A 26,889-nucleotide genomic window follows, 5' to 3' on the forward strand; every position below is an offset into this window, starting at 1 on the left:
GTTTCAGGCATCCTGAATTTTGGTTTAAAACATCCCTTTTGATAAGTGTTTCAACCACAACCATCTAGATCCAGAGCTCTAAGGTGAAGGCTAATGTATATAATCACAGTGCAAAACCCTCGAGATTGGTAATGGAAACACAAGGACTAAATGTAATTAGTACCAGTCTTTAGATCAGAGGATATAGCTTGTTTGATGCCTCTTGAAGACTTCAGTGTCCCATAATGCTCAGTGACATCTGGTGGGACTAAAATGGGGTATTAAAAGGCGTGTGGTGTCCTGAGTATGTGCCTGTGCCCCACTGAAGGCAACACAGCACAGCTTGACTACTTGGAGTTTAGCGTAGCAATGATGCCAGAGGTCACTACTCTGAGAACAGGGTTGAAGGGTAGATTATCTGGTGAGACTTGTTGGGGGTGGAGATTAATTTATGGGCATTATCAAAAGTCAGGTATCAGGGTTTTTTGGACAATTCTGCCTCTTACAGATGTGTTTGATTTTTAAATTTAAAAAAAAAAAAAGATAAGTGTTGCTGCTGATTGAATTACTTTACAATGCAGAAATATTTGGCCGATTAGACCTATAAATGGATGTTACATGTTACACCCTGCTTCCCTACAGGGTAAACTTCTTGAGAAAACTTTCCAGATGGCATGGGATTTTTTTTTCTCCTACATTGGGCACCCATCAAATCCTTTGGGCTTAATTTTTTAAGGAAAAAACCCATGTACAGAACTGGGTTTCTGTTGGCCCTTTTACTAAATTACATACATGCATACCTTGGAGATAGTTTGGATTTGATTCCAGAAAACTACAACAAAACAGTAAAGTAAGTCACATGAGTTTTTTGATTTCTCAGTGTATATAAAAGTAGTTATTTTTAACTATCTTGTAGATTATTAAGTATGCAAAAACATTATATCTAAAAAATAATGTCCATATATTAATTAAAAATACTTTTTTGCTGAAAAATGCTAACCATTATCTGAGCCTTCAGTGAGTGATAGTATTTTTGCTTATGGAGAGTCTTGCCTGCATGTTCATGTCTGCTGACTGATCGAGGTAGTAGTTAGGTCAGAGTGGTTGTGGCAATTTCTTAAAATTAAGACAACAGTAAAGTTTGATGCATCCACTGACTCTTCCTTTCATGAAAGATTTCTCTATAACATACCGAGTGTCTACCCACAGTAGAACTACTTTCAGAATTGGAGTCAATCCTCTCAAACCCTGCTGCTTCTTTATCAACTAAGTTTATGTAAGATAAGTCCTTTTTTGTCATGTTAACAATTTTCATGGCATCTTCACTGGTAGTAGATTCTATCTCAAGAAACTAATTTCTTTGCTTATGCATAAGAAGCAACTCTTCATCCATTCAAGTTTTATCATGAGATTACAGCAATTCAGTCACATATTCAGGCTCCGCTTTTAATTCTGGTTCTCTTGCTATTTCCACCACATCTGCAGTTACCCCCTTTACTGAAGTCTTAAATCCCTCAAAGTTATTCATGAAGGTTGGAATCAATTTCTTCCAATCTCCTGTTAATATTTATATTTTTACCTCTTCCCATGAATCAAAAATGTTTTAATGGAATCTAGAATGGTGAATCCTTTCCAGGTTTTCAATTAACTTTGTCCAGATCCTTGAGAGGAATCACTATCTATGGCAGCTACAGCCTTATGAAGTGTATTTCTTAAATAAAACTTGAAAGATGAACTTACTCCTTCATCCATGGGCTGCAGAATGATCTTGTGTTAGCAGGCATGAAAACAAATTAATTTTATTATCCATCTCCTCAAAATCCTTGGATGGCCAGGTGCACTGCTAATGAGCAATAGTATTTTGAACAGAAGCTTTTTTTTTTCTGAGAAGTAGGTCTCAATAGTAGGCTTAAAATATCAGTAAACCATGTTGAGAACAGATGTGCCCATCATCCAGGCTTTGCTATTCCTTTTACAGAGCATCAGCAGAGTAGATTGAGCAAAATTTTTAAGAGCCCTAGGATTTTCATAATGGTAAATGAGTACAGGCTTCAACTTAAAGTCACCAGCTACATTAGCCCCTAACAAGAGAATAAGCTTGTCCTTTGAAGCTCTGGAGCCCAGCATTGACTTTTCCTCTCTAGTCAAGAAAGTCCTAGATAATATTTTCTTTTAATATAAGGCTGTTTTGTCTATACTGAAAAGTGAAAATGTGTTGTTAGATCAACTTCTGAATAATTTGCTGCAGCTTCTACATGGGCACGTGCTGTTTCACCTTGCACTTTAATTTTATGGAGACTGTGTCTTTTCCTTAAACCTCATGAACCAAGGTCTGCTAGCTTCAAACTCTTCTTCGGCAGCTTCTTCACCTCTTTACAGAACTGAACAGCATCAAGGCCTTGCTCTAGATTGGGTTTTGGCTTAAGGGAATGTTGTGGCTGATTTAATCTTCTATCCAGCCACTTAAACTTTCTTCCTATCAGCAGTAAGCCTGTTTGCTTTCCTATCATTTGCATCTTCATGGGAGTGGCATTTTTAATTTCCTTCAAGAGCTTTTCCTTTTCATTTACAATTTAGCTAACTGTTTGGCCCAAGAGGCCTAGCTTTCAGCCTGTCTCAGCTTTTAGCATGCTTTTGTCACTAAACTTAGTCATTTCTGGCTTTTGGTTTAAAATCAGAGATATGGGCTCTTCCTTCACTGAATGCTTAGAGGCCACTGTAGGGTTATTAACTGGCCTAATTTCAATTTTTTTTTTTTTTTTTTTTGTCTCAGGAATAGGGAGGCCCAAGGAAAGAGAGAGAGAAAGATGCGGGAAGGCATGTCAGTGAAGCAATGAGAACACACTAAATATTTATCAAATTTTTTGTTTTGAATGAGCATTATTTATGGTGCTCCAAAACAATTACAATAATAACATCAAAGATCATAGATCACAGATCATCATAATAAATATAGTAATAATAAAAAAGTTAGAAATACTGTGAGAATTACCAAAATGTTTCACTGAGACATGAATTGAGCAAATACTGTTGGGAAAATGGTGTCAATGGACTTGATTCAGGGTTATCACAAGCCCTCAGTTTGCAAAAACACAATATCTACATAGTGAAATAAAGTGAAGCACAATAAAATGAAGTAAGCCTGTAGATGCTTCTAGTTCTATGTTAAATAATTCAAGCTCCAAAGTACTCCAGCATGGGGCCTTTGAGTTCAATGGAGCTGTTATAGTGGTGGAGGACCTACTAGCTTGTCAGTCCTCTTTAGGATATTTGTTAGGGGTTTTTACTGACAAGCAGGGAACTAAAACGCCCAGAAAATCTCAAGAAATATGGAATTATGTATACTTTGGAAACCCACCTCTTCAGCATAGTGGCACTCTTATATATGAATTACCTATGAGGAATTTCGGTTCCCAAGTACTTTACCCTTAGTAGCACAATCTCACCTTTCTAATAAGCCTTTGGGGATGCTGTATAGCAAGTGGCCTAGGACGGTCCAAATTAGTTGGTTATATAAAGCAGACTTGTTGGATGTTACCCAGATATACAGTGACCTCCTCCGTCCAGGAGACTGGCAGGGAATTAAAAATCTGAGAGGATATTATCAATAATGTTGAGACTGGCATATGCACTCCATGGTATATGGAATGGATGGTCAATGTGGACCTGCTCTATAGCACGGGGAACTCTATCCAATATTCTGTGATAACCTATACAGGAAAAGAATCTGAAAAGGAATGGCTGTGTCTATATGTGTAACTGAATCACCTTGTTGTATAGCAGAAACTATCACACTGTAATTCAATAAAAAATAAAAAATGGGAAAAAAGAAAAAATACATATGTAACAGTTTATATGTTTCAGAAATGACATATGTGGGAAAAGGCATTTTATTTCATCTCCTTTTTCAAATGCTGTATGTAAAGGTGAAATGTGGTAGAAATGTGGGTGCTTCAGGGTTGTTCAGGAGGCAAGAAATCGATAGCCACAGGTACACATGCATGTGAGAGCACAGAAACCTAGGAACAATGTTTAGAGTGGTTGTCATTTACTTTGGAATAAGGCAGAACGTTCCAGGTCAGAAGGGGTGGATAAACTGACATATCTCTGCACTCCATTGATCAGCAGAATGGGTCTGACAGGCATGCAAGAGCCTTGGTCATGGTGAGGAAGCGGCTCCTATTTACCATTCAAAAATAATCATATGTTTATCTATTTAAGAAGGGAGCTTGGGAATCTTTAGCAGAAATGTTGAACTTTAAAAGGGTAGATAAGTTCTGGAAGACAAAAGATTTCTGAGATTCAAGGGGAAGCTGAGTAGAAAACAGAGATGTTCAGGGATTAGACCTGGGGTGTTGGATGTTGGAGGATGATTTCATTTTTCTGAATGGTTGCTGCTGTTTTGCCAGATTTAACTGACCCAGCTGAATGGGCTGACTCTTAGTAGCAACTTAACCAATACTGTGTGATGTCTAACAGACAGCATGTATTTAGAAACCAGACAGAATAGAAATTCAGTTGTGTAATAAAAGGACCTGGAAAATTGCTCAAGGAAGTTTTCTTAGCTTCTCCTTGTCATCTGCTGCCATAGCACCCATCCTGTTCTTTGCACAGCACACTTGTTAAGGTTATGTCATCTGTCAGTTTTTTCTATCATTCTGTAAGCTCTGCAAGGTGCATACCCTATTCTTAAGCCCCTGTACAATGCTATAGTTAGAGTAGGTATTAAACAATTACCAAATAATTCATGAATGGATGAATGCCATCAAATTCCTTCAGAAGTGGAATTTTCAGATGATAATGTCCTTTCCTCTTTTGACCAAATCTTTGCCCATTCTCTTCTTTATACTTAAGAAATCTTTTAATAATAGGAACAGTGTTGCCCATGAGAAGGTGAGAAAGTTACAGTAAAACTCTGGGGTGCCAGAGTCCATGTGAAAGGTGGTATCTTAATTAATGAAATCCAAGGACATTCATATTTTGATACTTTCTTTTAAAAATCTTTTAAAGACATATTGGTAAACTTTCCTGTCTTGGTAAGTATGTTTCTCAGACTCTGAGATTTGAGGAAAGCTTCACAGTTATCAGTCAGTCAATAAATCAAAATATATTATTTGAGTACCTACTCAAAACATTTTGGATTGTACTAGCTGCTGTGGGTATGGAGAAATAAAATACCATGTTAAAAGGATAGCTGAGCTTTGGGAACTGTGAGTACATGACACAAAACAGTGATGTGGGGCTGAGGTGGGTGGTCTGGGTCATTAGCATTGTAGGGCTTTAGACTTCTTCTGAAGTAGACAGGATATAGGTCAAGCATGTTCTGATGCCAAGACCGAACTTCAAAATCCCTTTTAAATATTAATACTTAAATTTTAAATTTTCCTATGCTTTAGCAGAGAATTAAAGTGAAAAGCCTTGATTAACTTAAGGTTTCAGCTACTAAGATTTTACTATACATACATTTCAGCTTTTTAGGCACAGTGTATTCTTAGAAACCATCATAAAATGCATCAACATAAAGCAAATCCAGGTTATAGAGTCCTTACCCTAAAGGTATACATTATTTCTTGTACTGTCTTTAGCTATTGGCATTCTTAGCTATTAGCAGAAACTCAATGCTAGTTAAACAGGACGAACAGAAATATAAGGATTAATTTATTGAATGAGTAGAGTGGGGATATCAAAGTGGCAAGATTCAGAGACAACTTGCCCCAAAAAAGAAAAGAATGTTTCGTGTGTCTCTTGGGGAGCAGTGCAGAGTGGTCACAGAGAATAAGTGCAGTAGCAGGATAGATCTTCCCCAATGGGAAGACTCCTGAGCTAGCTTCCAGAGTTGACTGAGAGAAAGGGACAGCACTGGGCACTGGGAGAAAGGTAACTAAAGGATGCAGAAGTAAACACACCAAGTCAGGGAGAGGGAGGGGGAGGAGGAGAGGAAACATGCTATATGAACATACTATCTCCCATTAGATAGTATGTTCACAGAGCAGGATTAGGGCTTAGGCAGGAGTTGCCATTTTTAAATGGATTAGACAGGCTAGACTTCATTAAGAAAGGGGATGTTTGAGCAAAATCTTGAAGGCTATGAGAGAGGTAGCCTTGTGGATAATTAGAAGAAGGGATTGAAAAAAGAGAGGCTATCAAAAGATGTAAGAGATGTGAAGTAGATGGGAGGATGGAAAGATTGGAGGTGGCAGATTGTTGGTGTCAGGATCCTGGAAAGAGTGAGTGAAATTGAAAGACAGGAGGTGGTGGTCAGAGGAAGTAATATGGGGAATATTGGGGTTGTAGAGGGTTACAGCTATTGGTAGTTACATGGTCTAAAGCTATGACCATGGCTTTAGCAAGTAGCTAAATCAGTGGAAGACAAAATAATTGGGAGAAGAAGACAAGGAAGTGGGGCATCTACTGCAAAGATATTATGCATTTATACTGAAAAGGCCAAGAACTGAAATAGGAATGTTGGAGAGTATGATAAGAGGCAGGGAGTAAATATCCTCTAGAAATGAGAAGTTATCACCCTGGAGTAATGCAGGGTTCTGTGTGATATAACTTAGTTAAGACTGTCAAAGCCAGAAGAGGTTAGGGGTGAGGGAGGGAGAATGCCCTGGAAATGGCAATAAGATCTAAGGAGGCAGCTATCTGCCTCCAGGCCCAGTATGAGAGTTGTAGGAGAAAAAGCCATTACTCATGAGGTAAGCAAGAGAAGCTGCATCCTCAGAGGTGATGCAGGTTTCATTAGAGCAAGAAGGAATGGGAAAATTCATAGAAGAGACTGACATACAGGAATTCTGGAAAGAGACTAAGACTTTTGGAGAGGACAAGAAGAGGATTTCTGGAATTGTAAAAGAGTGCAGATGAAAGAAGAAGAAAGACTATGTAGAGCCTATGAAAGATCAGAGGGGCACTTGCAAGTCTTAGACTCTTTGTAGGGACTGACAGGAACAGGGGTAAGTAAGAGTAGTCTTTGTGAACTCAAGGTAGATAGTGGTGATGAAGATGAGTGGTGAGGGGGAGGGGGAGGTTCTGAGACTTGCTCTTCATTCTATGGAAGGAAGAGAAATGTCTGAGGAAGCCTGACTTAGTTCTGGTGTTAGAGTGCTCACTGTACTTCAATATCCTACCAAGTGGGAAATGGAATTTTGGCAGGATGCCTTTGGATACCCTTGACCCTGGATGGAGCTGATTGTCTGAGGAGGTATACAATACCTGAGAATTATGCCTAGAGGTGGTATAAACCAACAGTGCTTTGCAAATGAAAGGGTTTAGTGAAGACTTTCCAAATTACCTAAATCATCTCCTCCCTGGAAGAATCTGCTTCTTGGTAAATATATTTACAAATGTGTAATATGTAAATTATACACACTTACATAAAATGCAATTAACTAAATAAACAAAAAACCCACAAATAACACAGATACAAATAACTATAATTCAGTGCAGAATGTAAGGATCACAATGCAAATTCTATAAGGACTCAAAAGTAGTAAGATGAGAAATACCTGAAGGGGACAGGAAGGAAGAGACATAAAAGTAAGATAACTGTCTAAATTGGATTCTGAAGGACTGGAAGGACTGTAACAGAGAAAAAATGCCCAGGATGACTCTGCAAGCAGAGAGAGGAGGCATACATATTGATTAAGACATGTCAACTTATACACAGGTGAATTTATTTGAACTTTACTACTCAGGTAGTGAGAAATCATTGAAAATTTTTTATTTGATTATTCCGTAGGGTAGGCAATAACCCATATTTGAGGGTTTAACGTTCATGGATTCAACCATGGATTGAAAATACTCTGAAAAAAAAAAATTCCAGGAAGTTCCAAAAGAAAAACTCAAATTTGCCACATGCCAGCAACTATTTTCATAATGTTTACATTGCATTTAAAAATATTTACAAAGAATTAACATTGCATTAAATATCATAGGTAATTTGGATATGATTTAAAGTATATGGAAGGATATGTGTAAGTTATATGCAAATACTATAAGGGACTTGAGCATTAATTTTGGTATGGAGGAGTCCTCGAACCAATCCCCTGGACATACTGAGGAACAAATGGATAATGAATTTCAGTGGTAGATACCCAAGGTAACAGATTGTGAGAAAATTCTTAACAAGAAAGCAAATGATAAATAATGAGAGTTTAAACCAGGCTGAAGTCCACTAAGAGAGAGATGAATGCTAAAGATATTAAAGTAAAAGTAAGAAGTCTTGGTGACTGATAGGTTGTTGGGAGTATGGCAGAGGGAGGAGTCATGATTGACCAAAAAGATTTAAAGCACAATAATGAGGAAAATATTGTAATTAACAGAAATAGGTCAGTCAAGTCAGGAAGAGCTACTGGTAGATGCAAAAATGAGTTTTATTTGAGACTTGCAGCTTCCAGTAGGAATCTATGTGGGATGTCTAGCAGATTGTTGAAAATTCAAGACAGAAACTTTCATGAAAGTTTAGAGCTGCAGGTACTAATTTGGTGGTCATGTGCAAGCAGATGAGACTTAAAGTCATGTTAGTTCATGAAGCCATCAAGGTAAAGAGTTTAGAGAGATGTAAAAAGAGGCAAAGACATATAAAGAGAATAAACTGTGGCAATGGGAGAAGTGATAGAGTGCCCACTCACTGATAAAAGGTGGAGGACAATTTAAACATTGTTAAATGCTAATTGCTGGATATAATTAGGAAATTATTGTTTGTCTTTGAGGGAGCAGTTCACTAGATGGTGAAATAATCTTGGCAAGTACGAAACTCTTCTTCCTCTGAAAAGATAACAAAAACAAATTTGGGTTTTTATAAAAAGTTATTTAGATGTGCTAGGTAACATGAAGGTGAGGCTGGGTCATATCTAAGTATGAGGACTTAACAGAAGGGTTTGGAGATTTGAAGAGAAAGAAATGGAATAATGAATGTGAGAAACTATGATAAAAAGTCAGTAAGAGATGAACAAAAGCAAGGCCTAGGGGTTAGGTGAGAGAGAAATCTGGAAGAAACAATGCCCCATAAAGCCAACTTCAGATCTAAGATATAAGTTGTTGCTTAGGATGCATAAACAGTACTTGTTTGTTTTCAATTTCATATTTAAAATTCTTGGCTCAGGAGCCTGCCTTCTGTCTCATTCTCTCACTCCTCTTGAATTTTTTATTTATCCTGCTTCTCTTTGGACCCTGGGCCTAAGAACTCTTTCATGGTTTCATGATCCAGTGGCCCCATTAGCTCATGAGAATTTCCTGCTGTAGTTCCTGGCCCCAGGGATTCTCAACAACTCTAATGTGGAGGTGGTGAAATGTGAGGGTGATTTGGGTGATTTCATAGAATTGGGTAAAGCTAAAAATCATAAGCAAGATAATGAATGAATGCATTGTAAAAGTGAGAAAAGTGTCTGGTGATGATAACGATTGGGAGCAGCATATTAAATAAGAGCTGTGAACTTTACAAAATTAGAGGTTGATATATCTGGGAGGGAGGGAGGTGGGAATGGAGGGAGAACCCTACATACAGACAGTGAGAGCAAGAAGATAAAGCAAAGGTTGGAGATTTACCCAAAGAATGCTAAACTGTAATAAAGCTGAGTTTTTATGAAGGGGAATCAATAGTTGGACTATTTTAGGAAATATGGAGACTATGGAATAAGAATTTCATTGGATAATATGGACTATAGATAGTTCATGATATAGTATCAATATAAAATGCCCTGTCCAATATAAAACAAACTCTGTGGTGGTTTTGTAAGAGAATATCCTTCTCCTTAAGAAGTACAGCACTAAAGACTATGAGGTAAAGCACTGATCACTGGCATATATGTATAAAGAAGTACCTAGTCAAATTCCAGCCAATGGAAGTAAACTGGGCAATCAGTTAAAATAGTTTAGGTAATATAAGTATTATAGAAGATTAAATTTCTATCCTATAAGATAGAGTTAGGTGAAAATTTTAAAATTATAATTCAGAATTTCCTTTGCCTGAGTCTAAAAGTAAAATGAATTTTATAAGAGACACTGAAGTATTGGAGTTCCCGTTGTGGCTCAGTGGTTAAAGGATCCGACTAGGAACCATGAGGTTGCAGGTTCAATCCCTGGCCTTGCTCAGTGGGTTAACGATCCAGCGTTGCCATGAGCTGTAGTGTGGGTCGCAGACGTGGCTCGGATCCCACGTTGCTGTGGCTCTGGCGTAGGCTGGTGGCTACAGCTCTGATTCGACCCCTAGCCTGGGAACCTCCATATGCCACGGGAGTGGCTCAAGAAAAGGCAAAAAGACAAAAAAAAAAAAAAAAAAAAAAAAGAGAGAGAGACACTGAAGTATTTAGAATCATCTTTGACATGAGGATAGAAAAGATTTTTACTGTAGAGAATGGAATATAAAATATATTATAAATGTGTACCTCAAACTATATTAGTATTACTGCTTATTTAGTACTAATTACTAAGATATTTAATCTTACACTTTGTATTACTACATGTTCCTTTCAATTTTTCATGCAGCTGAAAGTGTGCAAGAAATTACAAGCAGAATATAAAAGTTTGAATTTGAAAAAAATTTTATCATCTCATAGTTGAGCTCAGTCTATTTGAATAAACATTAAAATAATTTACCCATTGGAGTTCCCATTGTGGCTCAGCAGTAATGAACCCGACTAGTATCCATGAGGATGCAGGTTTGATCCCTGGCCCCACTCAATGGCTTAAGGTTCTGGTGATACCATGAGCTGTGGTGTAGATTGCAGACATGGCCCAGATCCTATGTTGCTGTGGCTGTGGTACAGGCCACCAGCTGCAGCTCTGCTTAGACCCCTAGCCTGGGAACTTCCATATGCCGTGGGTGCAGCCCTAAAAATACAAAAAAAAAAATATATATATATATACTTTGATCTGAATAGAAGTTATATAAACCAGGTAAACATAGTGTTGGGATAAATGATGTTAATTAGCCACAAATTCATATGTAAGTCAGAAGGTTTATATAATGTGTTAATTGGCCTACTTTTAAAAAACTACATAAAGTAATTTATTATTTTTATACACTTTCAAGAAAGGAATAGAATATATTTCCTCACTGTGCTCTGACTGTCCTTTATCTTGTTACTCTATCAAAGGTAATTTACAATGCTGATGATAAAATTTAGATCATTTAAAGCGTTGATTGATTTTTGACAGATGTATAGAACTGTGAAAATAATACTATAAATATGCATAACACCTCCATCCCAGCAAGTTTGCTTATGCTTCTTTGCTGATAAGGTTAAAACATAAAACAATGAATGATTCTGTATTACAGGTACCACCTTAATGAGTAACTGATATATCTAACATATATGGTTTTGAATAACCTTAAAAATACATCTTCCATATTATAAATTGTATCTTAAAATGTCCCCATAGGATTGTATATGTTATAAAGCAAAAGTTTTCCACCTATCATGTCATTTTAATTCATATTCTACTTTTTAGTGTTTTCACTAGTCAGTGGATGAATACAAAATACACTCAAAGAGGAGGAGCATTTTCCCTACTTCATCAGCAAAGAAGCAAAACCTCAGCAAAGTTACATTATGAAGCTGAGGTCAGAGAATAGGCGGTTAGTACAAGAACAAGTTGCCTGCTTCCCTGTTCCAGATTTGGCTTCCAGGGCAGAACTGGAAATTCACGAATGGAAACTGCAACTGCAAACACCATTTCAAGTGCTTCTGCCTAATTAGCATGTAGCCCAGAACTGTCCCCTGGCAAGAGATTGGGGAAACACAGTTGTAAAAGGAGAAACTCTCTCCCTTGTTGAAAAAGTGCCAACCAATCTGATTCAAGCACTTGCTAAGACATTCAGGTTGGGGCTTTGGTGTTAAAACTCAAAGTTTCCTTGAACATAAAATGAATAAAAATAAAACGAATTTTGAAAAGGGCACTGAAGTACTTAGGGATGTCTCTGGCACTGAGGACACAAAATAATCCTACTGGGGAGAATCTAACATCCTCATCTCTAGAGTACGACTGATGATAGGAAAAGTAATGACATATTACGAATATGAAAGAATTTTCTTCAGCTACATGACATATTATTATCATCATGTAAGACTAATAATAGTACTAATAATAGTACTAATTAGCAAGGGTTTTAAATCATATTTTGGTGTAACTGTCTTTCTGTTATTCTCTATTCCATATAGGACAGTGTTTAAGAAAAAAGTCTCTGCAGTCAGAACTGGGTTCCAGCTTGGTCCCTGTGCTTACTAGCTATGTGACTAAGTAGAGACTTTGCCTAAGTTTTAGTTAGTTCCTCATCTTTAAAATGGGCATAGTAGTGAGTTCCTGTCGTGGCTCAGTGGTTAACGAATCCGACTAGGAACGATGAGGTTGCGGGTTTGGTCCCTGCCCTTGCTCAGTGGGTTAACGCTCCGGCGTTGCCGTGAGCTGTGGTGTACGTTGCAGATGTGGTTCGGATCCCGCGTTGCTGTGGCTCTGGTGTAGGCTAGGGGCTACAGCTCTGATTCAACCCCTAGCCTGGGAACCCCCATATGCTGTGGGAGCGGCCCAAGAAATAGCAAAAAGACAAAAAAAGGGGGGGGCATAGTAGTGCTTTCCTCATAGGGCTCTATACATTTTAAGAGAGATAATACATATAAAGTGCTTAGGACAGGGCCCAAAAGAGAGTAATCACTTAATAAATATTTAGGGTTTTTTTCCCTCCAGTTTTATCATAGTGCACACTCACACACACACACATATATATATATTTGATTTTCAAGTGGCAGAGTCAACTACACATACCTTTTGGGTCTTTGAAATGTACCTGCAAGAAAACCAAATGCTGAATGAACTAAATTTCACTTTGAGTTTTTATTTATTTTTTTACTTAGAACAAAATTCTTTACAATATAAGGTGTTTCTTTGCTGTCCTCATCAAGTGCAAACCTGCAACTTGACTTCAAATTTAAAAGATATAATGACAAAATGTATTCCTACTATCCTGGGGCACTTTTTTTACCTCCTTAACTGTGGCATTTGAGATTTTGACGTGAATAGCACTGTGATTTTTTTTTTCTTTTTAGGTAGGAGGAAGGAAATTCACACCTGCTAAAAGCTGGAGAGGAAAATAGGAAGAGCCCCTGGAACTCCAGTGTGTTCGATTAAAAACATTATTTAGAGAAAAAGAGTGGGAAACCGGTGAATATTTTGGCTTTTATGAAAAGGGAGTGTGCCTCATAAACAGGACAGTTGGAATGTATGGAAAAGTTCCAGTTAAAACAAGACACAAAGCACATGACTACTATTGCTTTTCCAAGTTAGACAAATGCAGCTTTAACCAGAATTTGCCTCAGAGGGGCCTCTGGAGCCCTCCTTGAACCTTGAAATTTTGATCCTTTTTCAAGTTTCAGGTTTGAGGTAGAAAAACAATACTAACAGATGCTATGTTTATTGCTCCTCACCTTTCTTTGTGAGTTTCCCTCACTTTGTCACAAATTCCCACCAGGTGAGTAAATTTCAGAGGACAAACTGATATGCTTAAGAAAAGGTGCAAATGCAAAACTGGATTTGTACCTCTTTAGGAAATATCTTGTTTTATGTTGAATACCTGCTTGGCCCACCAAAAGAAACTTCACTCTTTAGGAAATAATATGAACTGTAAAGTCATTTTCAAATGAAAATGACAAATACTCTTTATACTTTTTCATCTCCTTCCCATTTCAAAGAAGATATAATCTAAAAATGATCAACCAAATTTTTGCCAGATTTCTGAGTTTTACATATCCTTCAAACCTGACAGGTCCTCCTTAATGTGAAGAGATTCCTTCGTTAGTAATAACTGAAGGCATTTTATTTATTTTTTTTTCACATTTCCTGTCACCTCACCATGGATCACCTTGTGTATTGTTTTTATTTCTTATTATACACACCAAACTACTGTGCATTTAGGGTGACCTGAGGCCTCTGCTTGCCTGAGGAGTTCCAGCTTATACCTGTTTCAGCAGTGTAATAATACCCCCTTAAAATTAAAATGTGTTCTGGTATAGAGCATAAATTATACAATCACCCAAGGTAACCTGCAATCAGAACTTTTTCAAAGCAAAGTTGGTTAAAATGTGTGTAAATCAGTCATAATAAAACTTTCTGATAGAGTGGCCTTCTTGAGGTGGCCTGTTTCAACACAAATGAGTGTCATCAGTAGTGGCTTCGCAATGGTTCTTCTTGTAAATTCCATTATGAACTAGAGTTTTGATTTATGCCATCCTAGCCTACTTTAAATACTGATTCATGTTGGGTTTGCCCCAAACAGGGCAGGGCAGACTAATGGAATGTGTAGCCTTGCCCTAACATTTCTTAACTTGCCCAGTGTTGAAAGTGACTTTAGTTTCCCCTTTGCGCTCCAAAAATCTTTATGCTAGCATAAAACCCTGTTGTACTCATATGAATTTTTTGCTATGTAACAAGGGAGGTTGAAACTTGTCCCTGACACAAGGATTACATATAATAAAAGCCTAATAAACCTGGTAAATGAGAAGAAGAGACATCAGTGCTATTTCCTAACATTGGCATTATGAGGAAGTTCTGCTCAGTGAAAAGTTACTCAGCCTCAAAGGGGCAAAGAACATCTGCTGAAGTGGAATTTGATCTAGAGCTGAGCATTAAGAAAAAAACAACTGAGAAGTTCCCATCATAGCTCAGTGGCTTAATGAACCCAACTAGTATCTATGAACACATGGGTTCGATCCCTGGCCTTGCTCAGTGGGTTAAGGATCTGGCTTTGCTGTGAGCTGTGGTGTAGGTTGCAGACGAGGCTCAGATCCCGTGTGGCTGTGGCCGTGGCTGGCAGATGTAGCTCCAATTGGACCCCTAGCCTGGGAACCTCCATACGCTGTGGGTGCGGCCCTAAAAAGACAACAACAACAAAAAAAAGTGAATTTGGTAGTTTTGCATCTGATAATGGTAGCATTCAAAAGTGCTATTTCAATTCAGTATCATTCCATCACACATTCAGAGTTCTTTAGAAAGAAACTACCCTTGCTTTAAAATAAACCAGCATAACAGTATAACATCAGAAGACCAAGTAAGAAAAGAAAATTGTCACTATAGGTACATTTTTTTTTTAACATTTGGAAACATTAGATGATTTCATCCAGATGTGAATCATTAAGTAAACATAGTTCTATTGCCTTCTGCAATAAATAAGTTTTGGAATGTAAGATTATTTTAAAATGCAAGGAGTTTCCATTGTGGCTCAGTGGGTTAAGGATTTGCCATTGCCATAAGCTGTGGCTAGGATCCAGTGTTGCTGTGGCTGTGGCATAGGCCCTAGCTGCAGCTCTAATTCTATTTCTGGCCCACGAACTTACATATGCTACAGGTGCAGCCATTAAAAGAAAAAAAATATCCAAATAATAAGGAGCCAGAAAGATTTCAGAAATTAAATGAAAAACTATAGTCAACTTAGAATATCAATTATTCATCATATATTTATTGTATACCAAGTGCTAGGCTCAGACACTGAGGATAGAAAGAAAATACATGTAAGTACTATCTTCCAGGAACTGACAGCCCAGTAGTCTTACTTTTCCCAGGAAAAGCAAAACATGAAAAAAGTATCTTTAGGGTACATGGTCTATTTTATATAAAGTAATATGCTTAACATTTCTGAAAAAGCATTTACATTAATCCTGCTCAAATATTTCTCATTAATTTTTTCAATGATATATATTTGATGTATAATATAAGTTACTGGTGTAAATCAGAGTGATATAATTTTAAAGGTTATATTCCATCTATTATTGTAAAATATTGGCTATATTACCTATGTTGTACAATGTATCCTTGTAGCTTATTTTTTATACATAATACTTTATACCTCTTAATCCCCTACCAATATTTTGCCCCTTCCCTTTTCCTTCTCTCCATTGGTAACCACTAGTTTGGTCTCTATATCTGTGAGCCTTTTCTTTTTTGTTATATTCACTAGTTTGTTTTTATTTTTTAGATTCTACATGTAAGTGATGTATCATTTGTCTTTTTCTAACTTATTTCACTTAGCATAACACGCTCCAAGTCCATCCATGTTGTTGCAAATGGCAAAATTTCATTCTTTTTTAATATCTGAGTAATATTCCATTGTTTGTATTTATATATACACATACATCTTCTTTATCATCTTATTCACCTGTCAGTGGACACTTAGGTTGCTTCCATATCTTGACCACTGTAAATAATACTGCTATTACTAGCTCTTATTAATATACCTTTCAAAATTCAGATGAAAAACTGAGGTGCTTTGTTCATCTACCAGTAAGAGGGCATTTAAAAACAATTGCTTAAGTAAAATTGGGTTGAATTTTCCTCTTAATGTCAGAAACAGTTCTGAGAGACAACCCAGAAAGGGACAGCAACTCCACAGTAACAAGCAGCCTAGGACCCTTTCCTTCTGTCATCCTTACTGCTGGCCTCCATGAGAAAGACTACCTCTAGTCTAAAGATGGCTGCTGCTGTTCCAAGACATCACATCCATGTTCCAGGCAGGGACAATCAGGACAAGCATAAGGCAAAAAGGGGCCTTCCAGCTGAGTCATCCCCCTTTTTGAGGAATTGTGAGAGAAGCCCTATTAAGCAACTTTTGCCTTCCCCATAGCAGTCATCAGAACTAGTCATATGACTACACAAAAAAGGCTGGAAAATGTGGTGTTCCAGTTTTCCTCAATGCCATCTTGAACAAAACTAGGATGCTCTTAGTAAAGAATAGGCAGACAAATAGCAATCTCTGCCTGCTACTCCAATTATTTATCACTCTGTAGTAGATGTTGCTGGCACCCCATCCAGAATCCTTTTATAGGCTGGCACACCATCCCCAGCCCTCTGAATTCTGGTTGTTAATAAATCATAAATGCCACCTTCTCAGAAGAACTGACTTCCATCCAAAGGGATATCTGGGACTCAAAGATATCTGAGACTTTAACCCACCCTGCCTCCACCCTATCCCCTCCAGGGCATGCAGCTCAATAACTGACTGGGATGAGGGTATAAAAGCCAAACTGCCCTTCCCTCAAGGTGTGACAACTTCATGGTGTCAATTTGCTCCAGCTTCTGGGTGGGTTCTGGCCGATATCAGACTTAACTGCATCAACATCTTTGCTGAGCACCTTATCTGATATTCTTATCTCACTTCCTCTCAAATGATCTGCCAAGAGTCTCTATATCAGATTCTTCCTCTGGGAAACTAAGACAATTATTTTTTCTTAGAATTCTCTCATCCTTTTCCAGAGCCACTTTATAAGAATTGAGTATTATCACACCAGTGCCTTTCCTCCAAATATACCTTTACACTATCAAACCTAATCAATGGGACAAGTAACAGGGGAGACAAGAAAGAGAGCCAAGCTGTTTTTCTCTCAACATAAATACAAGTATATGTTTCTTCACATGCAAGTAGAGGCAAAATTATTTAGACAAAATGATTTTCCCCATAATGATACTTATTTTCATTTATGTGGGCTGAATGCTTATTTGATACAAGTCTGAAAGAAATTAAGCAGAATGATATAGGTAGAAAAGAGGAATTTGCCAATCTAGGCAGAGTGCTGCTGTTAGAAAGTAGTATTTTCTGAATTACAGTTTAGTAACAAACTACAAGTCTTTTTTTTTTTTTGTCTTTTCTAGGGCCACACTCGCGGCATATGGAGGTTCCCAGGCTAGGGGTCCAATCAGAGCTGTAGCTACCGGCCTACACCAGAGCCACAGCAATGCGGGATCCGAGCCACATCTGTGGCCTCCACCATGGCACATGGCAATGCCGGATCCTTAACCCACTGATCAAGGCCAGGGATCGAACCTGCAACCTCATGGTTCCTAGTCAGATTCGTTAACCACTGAGCCATGACAGGAACTCCCCAAACTACAAGTCTTAAAGTTAATTTTTAAAACTAATTCTGTATGAGCGCACTTGAGATTTGGGTTTGTTGCATAAAATTATGTTAGTAGTTGAAGTTTTGCCACAGATGTATTATAATTATTTTAATTATATATGCTTTTTCTATTTCAAAAGTAAAATTGTGTTTCATGTATAATTAAAAAAGTAAATGAAGAACACTAATAAATGAAGAATTCAGTTTCGTATTATATATATGAACTCCAAGGAAAAAACTAGGAGAAAAAGATAAATACCAATAGTTGTATTATTTCCTTGATCTCCCTGTTTTGAGATAATGGCCTCAGGCACTAACTTCCTTCTAATATATTTCTAAGCTCTTCCAAGTTTCCCTACTCAGATCCATCTTTTCCAAAGAACTTCTTATGCTTCCTCCTTTTATGCCATGTCCCTTTACTTAATCTCTATTAAAATTTAACTCGGACTTTGGTTTGTGCCCAATTTTTAAAGAGCCCTAAACCATGCCCTCCTTCCCTATATTGTTTTAGCAGCCATTAGGAAACAGTTCCTGAATCAAAACTTGGAATAGCTAGATAATGGCAAGTGATTAAAATACTAACCTATTTCTTTGTTTTGATTTTTATATCAAATGATAACAAAATTTCTGTGTACAAGTGAGCTTTCAATAATTAAGTAATGTAATGTACTGTAATGTAACATGATTATGGCATACATCTCGAACAAGGAAGTCCTGAGGTTATACTCCAGACTTTATTCTACGTGTCCTCAATTTACCTTGTTTTAATGATTATCAAAGTAGAATACACATCCATTATAATAGTGTTTATTTTTCTTTTAAAGGAAGCATTTTTTTTTTTTTTTTTGTCTTTTTGCCTTTTCTAGGGCCGCTCCCGTGCACATGGAGGTTCCCAGGCTAGGGGTCTAATCAGAGCTGTAGCTACTGGCCTACGCCAGAGCCACAGCAATGTGGGATCGGAGCCGCGTCTGCCACCTACACCACAGCTCACGGCAACGCCGGATCCTTTAACCCACTGAGCAAGGGCAGGGACCGAACCCGCAACCTCATGGTTCCTAGTCGGATTCGTTAACCACTGCGCCATGAAAGGAACTCCAAAAGGAAGCATTTTTATATAATTGTACAAGTTTAACTTAATTTGTATAGTAAATGCAATTAGGAAGAGGGTATTGTCTGATAAAAATGCATTTGTGCATTTTTCACAAATCATTCTGTCTAGGAGTAACAGGACGATCTAGAATGATTAATTCTAAACATCAAGGACTATAATCTTTCTGTTTTCATTCTTCATTCTTTCAGATAACTATGGGCATCTTATAAATTTTGTTGAAATTTTGTACTGTAGACTTTAGAACAGAAAAACATTAGAAATGTTTCCTAGAACTTTCACTTGATCTCATCACTTATGGGAAGCTCACAAGCTAAACACTGAAATTTCTGCAGTCTTTAGATTATGTTTTTCTGGTCTACTTTCTTCCTCCTTTCTCTTATATAGATTAAACATTCTCAAAATAACATTAGTAGGAGTTCTTAACCCACTGTGGTTCAGCAGGTTAAGAATCTGATTAGTAATCATGAGGATGCAGGTTCAATCCCTGGCTTCACTCAGTGGGTTAAAGGATGTGGTGTTGCCATGGCGTAGGTAATGGAGGCGGTTCAGATCTGGCATTGCTGTGGCTGTGGCATCAGCTTGCAGCTGCCTTCTAATTTGACCCCTAGCCTGGGAAATTCCATATGTTGCAGGTGCGACCCTAAAAAACAAAATTAGTAAACATGTCATCTAAAACAAAGAATACATAAGTAAATTTCATGAGTATGTAGTTTTCTGATTTTTGTATACTCTCTCCTGTTAAGGATAGGTATTTATTATACATACCTCATGACAGTTATCGAAGTTGTTTCACATGTATTATACTCACTTAATTCTGGGTAATAATTCCAAAATTATCCATATTCAGTCAATGATCACTTGGAAAATGTGAACAAAATTAAGGTTTTCTAAGAGATTTTCAGAAATCCAATTACATTCACGTCAAACTGTATTTTTAATAGACTGTAATAGATTGGACTGATGTGTGTATATTTGGCTAAATTGACTTTTTAGAAATTTTTATTTCATTTTATCTTTTATTGAAGTATAGATGATGTACAATATTATATAAGTTTCAGGGTTACAAAATAGTGATTCACAACTTTTTTTGCCTGTTTTTGATTTTTGATTTTTTTTTTGTCTTTTTTTTGCTATTTCTTTGGGCCACTCCCACGGCATATGGAAGTTCCCAGGCTAGGGGTCGAATCGGAGCTGTAGCCCCCAGCCTACGCCAGAGCCACAGCAACGCGGGATCCGAGCCATGTCTGCAACCTACACCACAGCTCACGGCAATGCCGGATCGTTAACCCACTGAGCAAGGGCAGGGATCGAACCCGCAACCTCATGGTTCCTAGTCGGATTCGTTAACCACTGTGCCACAACAGGAACTCCTTGATTTTTTAAAATTATAGTTGATTTATGTTGTGCCAATTTCTGCTGTACAGCAAAGCAACCCAGTTATACATCTATGTACATTCCTTTCTTATATTACCTTCCATCATGGACTATCCCAAGAAATTGGATATAGTTCTCTGTACGATAGAGTAAGACCTTGTTGTTTATCTATTCTAAATGTAATAGTTTGCATCTACTAACTCCAAACTCCCAGTCCATCCCACTCCCTCCCACTTTCCCCTTGGCAACTACAAATCTGTTCTCTATGTCTGTGAGTCTGTTTCTATTTTGTGAATAGGTTCATTTGTGCCATATTTGGCCATAATCATTTGTCTTGAGAACTATAAAACATAAATAAAAGAAATTAAGGAGGACTCAAAGAAGTGGAAAGTTATTCCATGTTCCTGGACTAGAAGAGTTAATATTGTTAAAATGGCTGTAATATCCAAAGCAATCTATAGATGTGATGTGATCCCTATCAAATACCCATGACATTTTTCAGAGAACTAGAAAAAATAATCCAAAAATTTATATGAAGCCATGAAAGACTAGAATTGCCAAAGCAAAACAAACAAAAAAACCAAAGCAGGACACATAACTCTCTGAGACTTCAGACAATATTACAAAGCTACAGTAATTAAGACAGTGTGGTACTGGTACCAAAACAGACATAGGGATAAATGGAACAGAACAGAGAGCCCAGAAATAAACCCAGATACCTATAGTCAATTAATCTTCAACAAAGAGGCAAGAATATGAAATAGAAAAAGTCTCTTCAGCAAGTGGTGCTGGCAAAAGTGGACAGCTGCTTGTAAATCAGTAAAAGAAGAACACACCTTCACAACAGGCATAAAAAGAAACTCAAAATGCTCAAAAACTTAAACATGAGAAATGATACCATAAAACTAGAAGAGAAAATGGGCAAAACATTCTCTGACATAACCCACACAAATGTTTTCTTCTTTGGTCAGGTTTATTCCTAGGTATTTTATTTTTATTTTGTTTTTTGGTGTGACTTTAAAAGGTTTTTTTTAATATTGCTTTTTTAATATTTCATTGTTCATATAGAGAAATGTGTCCAATTTCTGAATGTTAATCTCGTATCCTGCTACTTTGCTGAGTTTGTTGATCAGTTCAATTAGTTTTTGTGTGGAATTCTTAGGGTTTTCTATACATAGTATCATGTCATCTGCATATAGTGAGTTTTACCTATCCAACTTTTCCACTTTGGATACATTTTATATTTTTTGTTTGTCTGATTGCTGTGGCTATAATGTCCAATACTATGTTGAATAGAAGTGGGTGAGAGTGGGCATCCTTGTCTTATTCCAGATTTTAGCAGGATGGCTTTTCAGCTTTTCTCCATTGAGTATTATATTCACTGTGTGTTTGTCATAAATGGCTTTTATTATGTTGAGATATTTTCCCTCTATATCCACTTTAGTTTTTATCATGAATGGATGTTGAATTCTGTCAGATGCTTTTTCTGAATCTATTAAAATGATCATGTGGTTTTTGACTTTTCTTTTGTTAATGAGGTATACTATACTGATTGATTTGTGCATGTTGAACCATCCTTGTGAACCTGGAATGAATCCCACTTGGTCATGGAGTGTGATATTTTTTATGTGTTGTTGGATTTGGTTGGCTAAAATTCTATTGAGAATTTTTGTATTTATATTCGTCAAAGATATTGGCCTATAATTTTCTTTTTTTTGTAGGATCTTTGTTTTTGGTATCAGGCTTCATAGAACGTCTTTGGGAGTGTTCCTTCTTCTTCAATCTTTTATAACAGTTTAAGAATTGGTATGAGATTCTCTAGTTCCATCCATGTTGCTGCAAATGGTATGTCATTCTTTTTTATGGCTGAGTAGTATTCCATAGATTTACAAGGAGATCCTGCTGAGTAGCACTGAGAACTTTGTCTAGATACTCATGTTGCAACAGAACAAAGGGTGGGGAAAAAAATGTAATTGTAATGTATACATGTAAGGATAACTTGATCTCCTTGCTGTACAATGGGAAAAAAAAAAAAAAAAAAAAAGAAGAAGAATTGGTACAAGCTCTTCTTTGTATGTAAAATATGCCCTTTGCCCTAAGGTCGGTCCCTTGGAGGTATCTTGTTTTGTTATCCAGTCCTTTGGAGGATCTTGTTTTTTTTATCCATTCTGCCACTCTATGTCTCCTGATTGGAACATTCAGTCCATTGACATTTAAGGTAATTACTGATAAATACATATTTATTGCCATTTTAAACCTTGTTTTCCAGTTGATTCTATGTTTCTCCTTTGTTGCTTTCTTTCACTTTTTTTTCTTTTTTTTGCTAGGAGGATTTCCTTTTATTTTATGCTTGTGTCCTCTTCTTTTTTGGTTTTCATGCATCTGTGGTTTTTGATTTGCTGTTGCCCTGTTTTTCAAGTATGTGAACCCCTTCCTATATCTGCTTGCTTTAGACTGATAGTCTTATAGGCTCAAACACATTCTAAAAAAAAAAAAAAAAGAGTCTAGATTTTCTTACTCTCCTTCCCCATATTTTATGACTTTGATGTCCTGTTTTACATCTTCAGGTTTATCCTTTTGCTGTTGTTCCTTGTATTTATCATCACTCTCACCAATAGTTTTTTTGTTTTGTTTTTTCTGTTTTTGTTTGTTGTTGTTTTTTGTTTGTTTGTTTTTTGTTTTTTAGGGCCACATGTGCGGCATATGTAAATTCCCAGGCTAGGGGTCAAATCAGAGCTACAGCTGCCATTCTAGGCCACATCCACAGCAATTCGGGATACAAGAGCTGCATCTGCGATCTACACCACAACTCACAGGAATGCCAGATCCCCAACCCACTGAGTAAGGTCAGGGATTGAGCCCAAATCTTCAGGGATACTAGTAGGATTCATTTCCACTGCACCACAACAGAAACTCTTGCAAATAGGTTTTGTTTATTTCCTTTTTTTTTTTTATTTGTATACTGGCTTATATAAGTGATTACTTTCAATTGTGATTTCCCCCATCCTAAATCATCTTACTTCTTTCCTATTTTGATGAGACCTTTTAATATTTCTTTTAGTATTGCTGTATTCTTTTAGTTTTTGTTTGTCTAAAAAATTCTTTATTTTCCATTTCTATTTTAAATGATAATATTGCTGGGTAGAGTATTCGGAGGTTGAAAATTTTTCCCTTTTAGAACTTTTAATATATCTTGCCACTCTCTTCTGGCCTGTGTAGTGTTTCTCTAGAGAAATTAGCTGATAGCCTTATGAAGTTTCCCTTGTAATTAATTCTTCGTTTTTCTCTTGCTGCCTTTCAAATCCTCTCCTTATCTTTAACTTTTGCCATTTTTATTATAATATGTCTTGGTGCAGGTCTGTTTGTGTTCAATTTATTTGGGGCCTTCTGTGCTTCCTGTATCTGGATATCTGTTTCCTTCTTTAGATTGTACAGTTTTTAGCCATAATTTCTTCAAGTATATTTTCAATCCCCTTTCCTTTTCTTCTCCTTCTGCAATCCCTATTATGCATGGATTGGCACAGTTTATATAACCCCTAGGCCTCTTATATTGCTTTCAGTTTTTTTTTCATTTGGCTTTCTGTCTGCTGTCCTGATTGGGTGACTTCCATTATTCTATCTTCCAAGTCAATTATTAATTCCTCTGCATTATTTATTCTGCTGTCTAATGAATGTCTCAGCTTTTGTCTCAGCAAATGAATTTCCTAATTCTTCCTGGCTCCTCCTTATAGTTTCTAGTTCCTCTTTATAGTAATCTGCATTAAAGTTGATATCTGTTATAATTCCTTCAGTATTTTCATTACCTTCCTTTTGAACTTTGTGTCTCTTAGACTGCAGAGGTCTTTTTCATTGTTTGCTCCTTCAGTGGAAATCTCCTGTTCTTTTAACTGGGAATGGTTCCTATGCTTCTTCATTTTACTTAATTTTTCTTACCCTGTGAGTTTAGGCAAAACAATTATATACTATAGTCTTGAGGGCTATTTATATTTGAGAGACTACCTGGAAGCTTGTGAGAGCTGACTAGTTTTTGGCTTGAGGGTTGCTTTTGGTTTGGATACTTGCTGTCTCTGTACTTGGTATGTGTAGGCCATTACCCCTTTGATAGGGTGTGTGAAAGCATATGGCCTACACAAACTTCCAGGGAGGTGGAAGCAATGGGTGGTGCCTGCAGGTGGCACCTGGTGGCCAAGTCCTTGGTAGTGGTGGGGTCCCACAGGGAGGTGGGGGTGGCATGCTGCTACTGACTGCAGGGCCTTCAGCAGTGGCAGTGACCCTCAGGAGATGGGGGTGGCTCCCAGAGCCCTTAGCAGTGGCAACAATGGAGAGTGTTCATTCTTAGGGAGATGAAGGCAATAAGTGATGCCTGGTTGCAGGTCCCTCTGCAGCAGCAACCCCTGAGCTAACTGGGGCTATAGGCAGTGCCTGGTCATGGAACCCTCAGTGGTGTCAGGCTATGCCCATCTCAGGAACCCGAGCTGGCTGTGGCAGTTTGCACCTGCCCCCATAGCCCATGCAAGAGGTGTCCAGACACCAAGAGCCCCATGTGCACAGGGGAAGAATATCCTATGGTGGTCCACCCCCCTTGTCTCTCACTCCCAAACAGTGGGATGCCTTGCTTCTCTGGCAGGCCTAGGCCCCATCCCTCATTCCCTCAGCTTGGTGCATGGTTTCCTGTTCCCCTCAGTCTGTTTCTGCACAGCCAACCCTAGTCCTCTTCCTGGAACTGACCTCCAAATCCCAGCCCCTGAACAAGTGCCTCAGGCTGTGGTGTGTGAGGTGGTGGTATGGAAAGTCTGTGCAGATCTCTGCTTTGCCCTCCCAATACTGGCTGCTGCAGTTTTCTCTGAGGCTTTGAGGCTCCACCTCCATCAGCTGTCAGGTAAGTGACCCCCTAGGATGCAAATTCCTTTCCTCTTTCACAGCTTCATCTCAGGAGTGCTGGTCCCATGTTGATTCCTTTTTTTTCTCTTCTCTCTCTCTGGATCTTTTTTTTTTTTCCTTCCCTTTTTCTATGCAGTTATGTGGAGGGTTTTGTGCCCCTTTTGGAAGCTGGAGGTCTTCTGCCAGTGTTCAGTAGATGTTCTGTATGAATCATTCTACATGTAGACTGTTTTTTGTGTGTGTTTGTGGGAGGTGAGTGCCACTCTTACTCCTCTGCCATCTTGGTCCTGCCCTAATTTGGCTTTTGAGAAACATTTTAAAATAATTGATATAAATGCAATCACTTTTAACTTAAATTTTTTTTTAATATCAGCTGTATTTTAAAAACTTTGCCCTTTTAACACAAAGGACTTCAATTTTAAAGAACCAATTTACATTTCAAACAAATTTAAAGACACATAATGCCTTTCTTTTAAGATAGAACTATATATATATACACACACACACATATACTATATATACATGTATTTATATATATGTGTATTATGTGTGTGTTTATATATATACACATATAATTATTATAATATTAATTATAATATTATGTGTTTATATATACACATAAAATTATTATAATATTAATTATAGTCACATTACAATGGTCCCTTTACTGAGTGCCTAGTACATCTCAAGTGCTATTCTTGGCATGCTTATACTTGTGATACATCTAATATCAGCATTTTGATATAGTTAGCCCTGTGTTATGAGCCTCAGAGAATTTAGGTAACTAGCTTGAGGGCACAGAGTTGCTAAGTAGGAGTGCTGTGGAAATTTGGAACTTTGTTCCTAGTAACCACTTAGCAATGCTACTTCATCACATCTGCTACCTCCAGGTTTAACATGAGAAAAAGTAATACTTTCCACTCCTGCTCCCAAATCAAGAAATTTGAATTTTCAGAATGTACACACTTACTAACTGTATGAAGTTAAATGCTTTACCGATTTCTGTCATGGCAGTATATTTTTTCACAACATGGGGGTTTGTGAGACACTTAGGACCAAAACAAATTGATACAAAACAGAGTTCTGGAGGATATGCAGTTTAAAATATTATTCTGCTTCTACTGGCTTAAGAATGTAATTAGGATCTATAAAAATAATAGATAAAAATACAGTGCTGGACCATAAGGAACAAGGTGGTTAATGCCACATAACTGGACATAGCTGGACAAGGAGCTATCACTATCACAGAGGGAGGGAAGAAGAAGTGCTCAGGAACACCCTCTAATGAGGTGTCAGCACTGAGGGCTGATAGAGAACCACTGCTGGAAATCAGCCTTCCTGTGATGTTGCTTCAGGAATGGGATAAGCTGAGTAGACCTGGAGGCTGTTCTCCCCCCACACACACACTCCTGATACTTAATATCTAATAGCCCACATAGGAACATGACCATTCCGTATAAAGAACTGCTATGACTGGTCTATGATATTTTCCATATTTATTACTTGCCTATTTAATATTGAAAAGAAAATCCTTAAAATTCTGCTTACAAAAGTGTATCTGGCTTATCTTCTATAAAGTATAACCATGACCCTCTCCAGCAATAATATCTGACACTATTCCCATGGAATTCAACTTATGGCCTTCCTCCAGTTCTGCAGAACCCT

At 37.5% G+C, this 26,889-nt stretch overlaps 1 protein-coding gene across 5 annotated transcripts in view; it reads left to right on the forward strand.

The window, feature by feature from the left end:
* The window catches only part of ITGB8 (integrin subunit beta 8), a 108,457-nt gene that overhangs the window by 11,371 nt on the left and 70,197 nt on the right, over window positions 1-26,889 (forward strand). Inside the window, exon 2 of one of the 5 annotated variants that reach the window (XM_021101903.1) lies at window positions 13,023-13,444. In XM_021101903.1, coding sequence (XP_020957562.1) covers window positions 13,378-13,444 — 67 coding nt within the window. In that variant the 5' untranslated portion in view covers window positions 13,023-13,377. 5 annotated transcript variants of the gene reach the window in all.

Source organism: Sus scrofa, chromosome 9 (assembly GCF_000003025.6).
Source record: "Sus scrofa isolate TJ Tabasco breed Duroc chromosome 9, Sscrofa11.1, whole genome shotgun sequence".
Lineage (NCBI taxonomy): Eukaryota > Metazoa > Chordata > Mammalia > Artiodactyla > Suidae > Sus > Sus scrofa.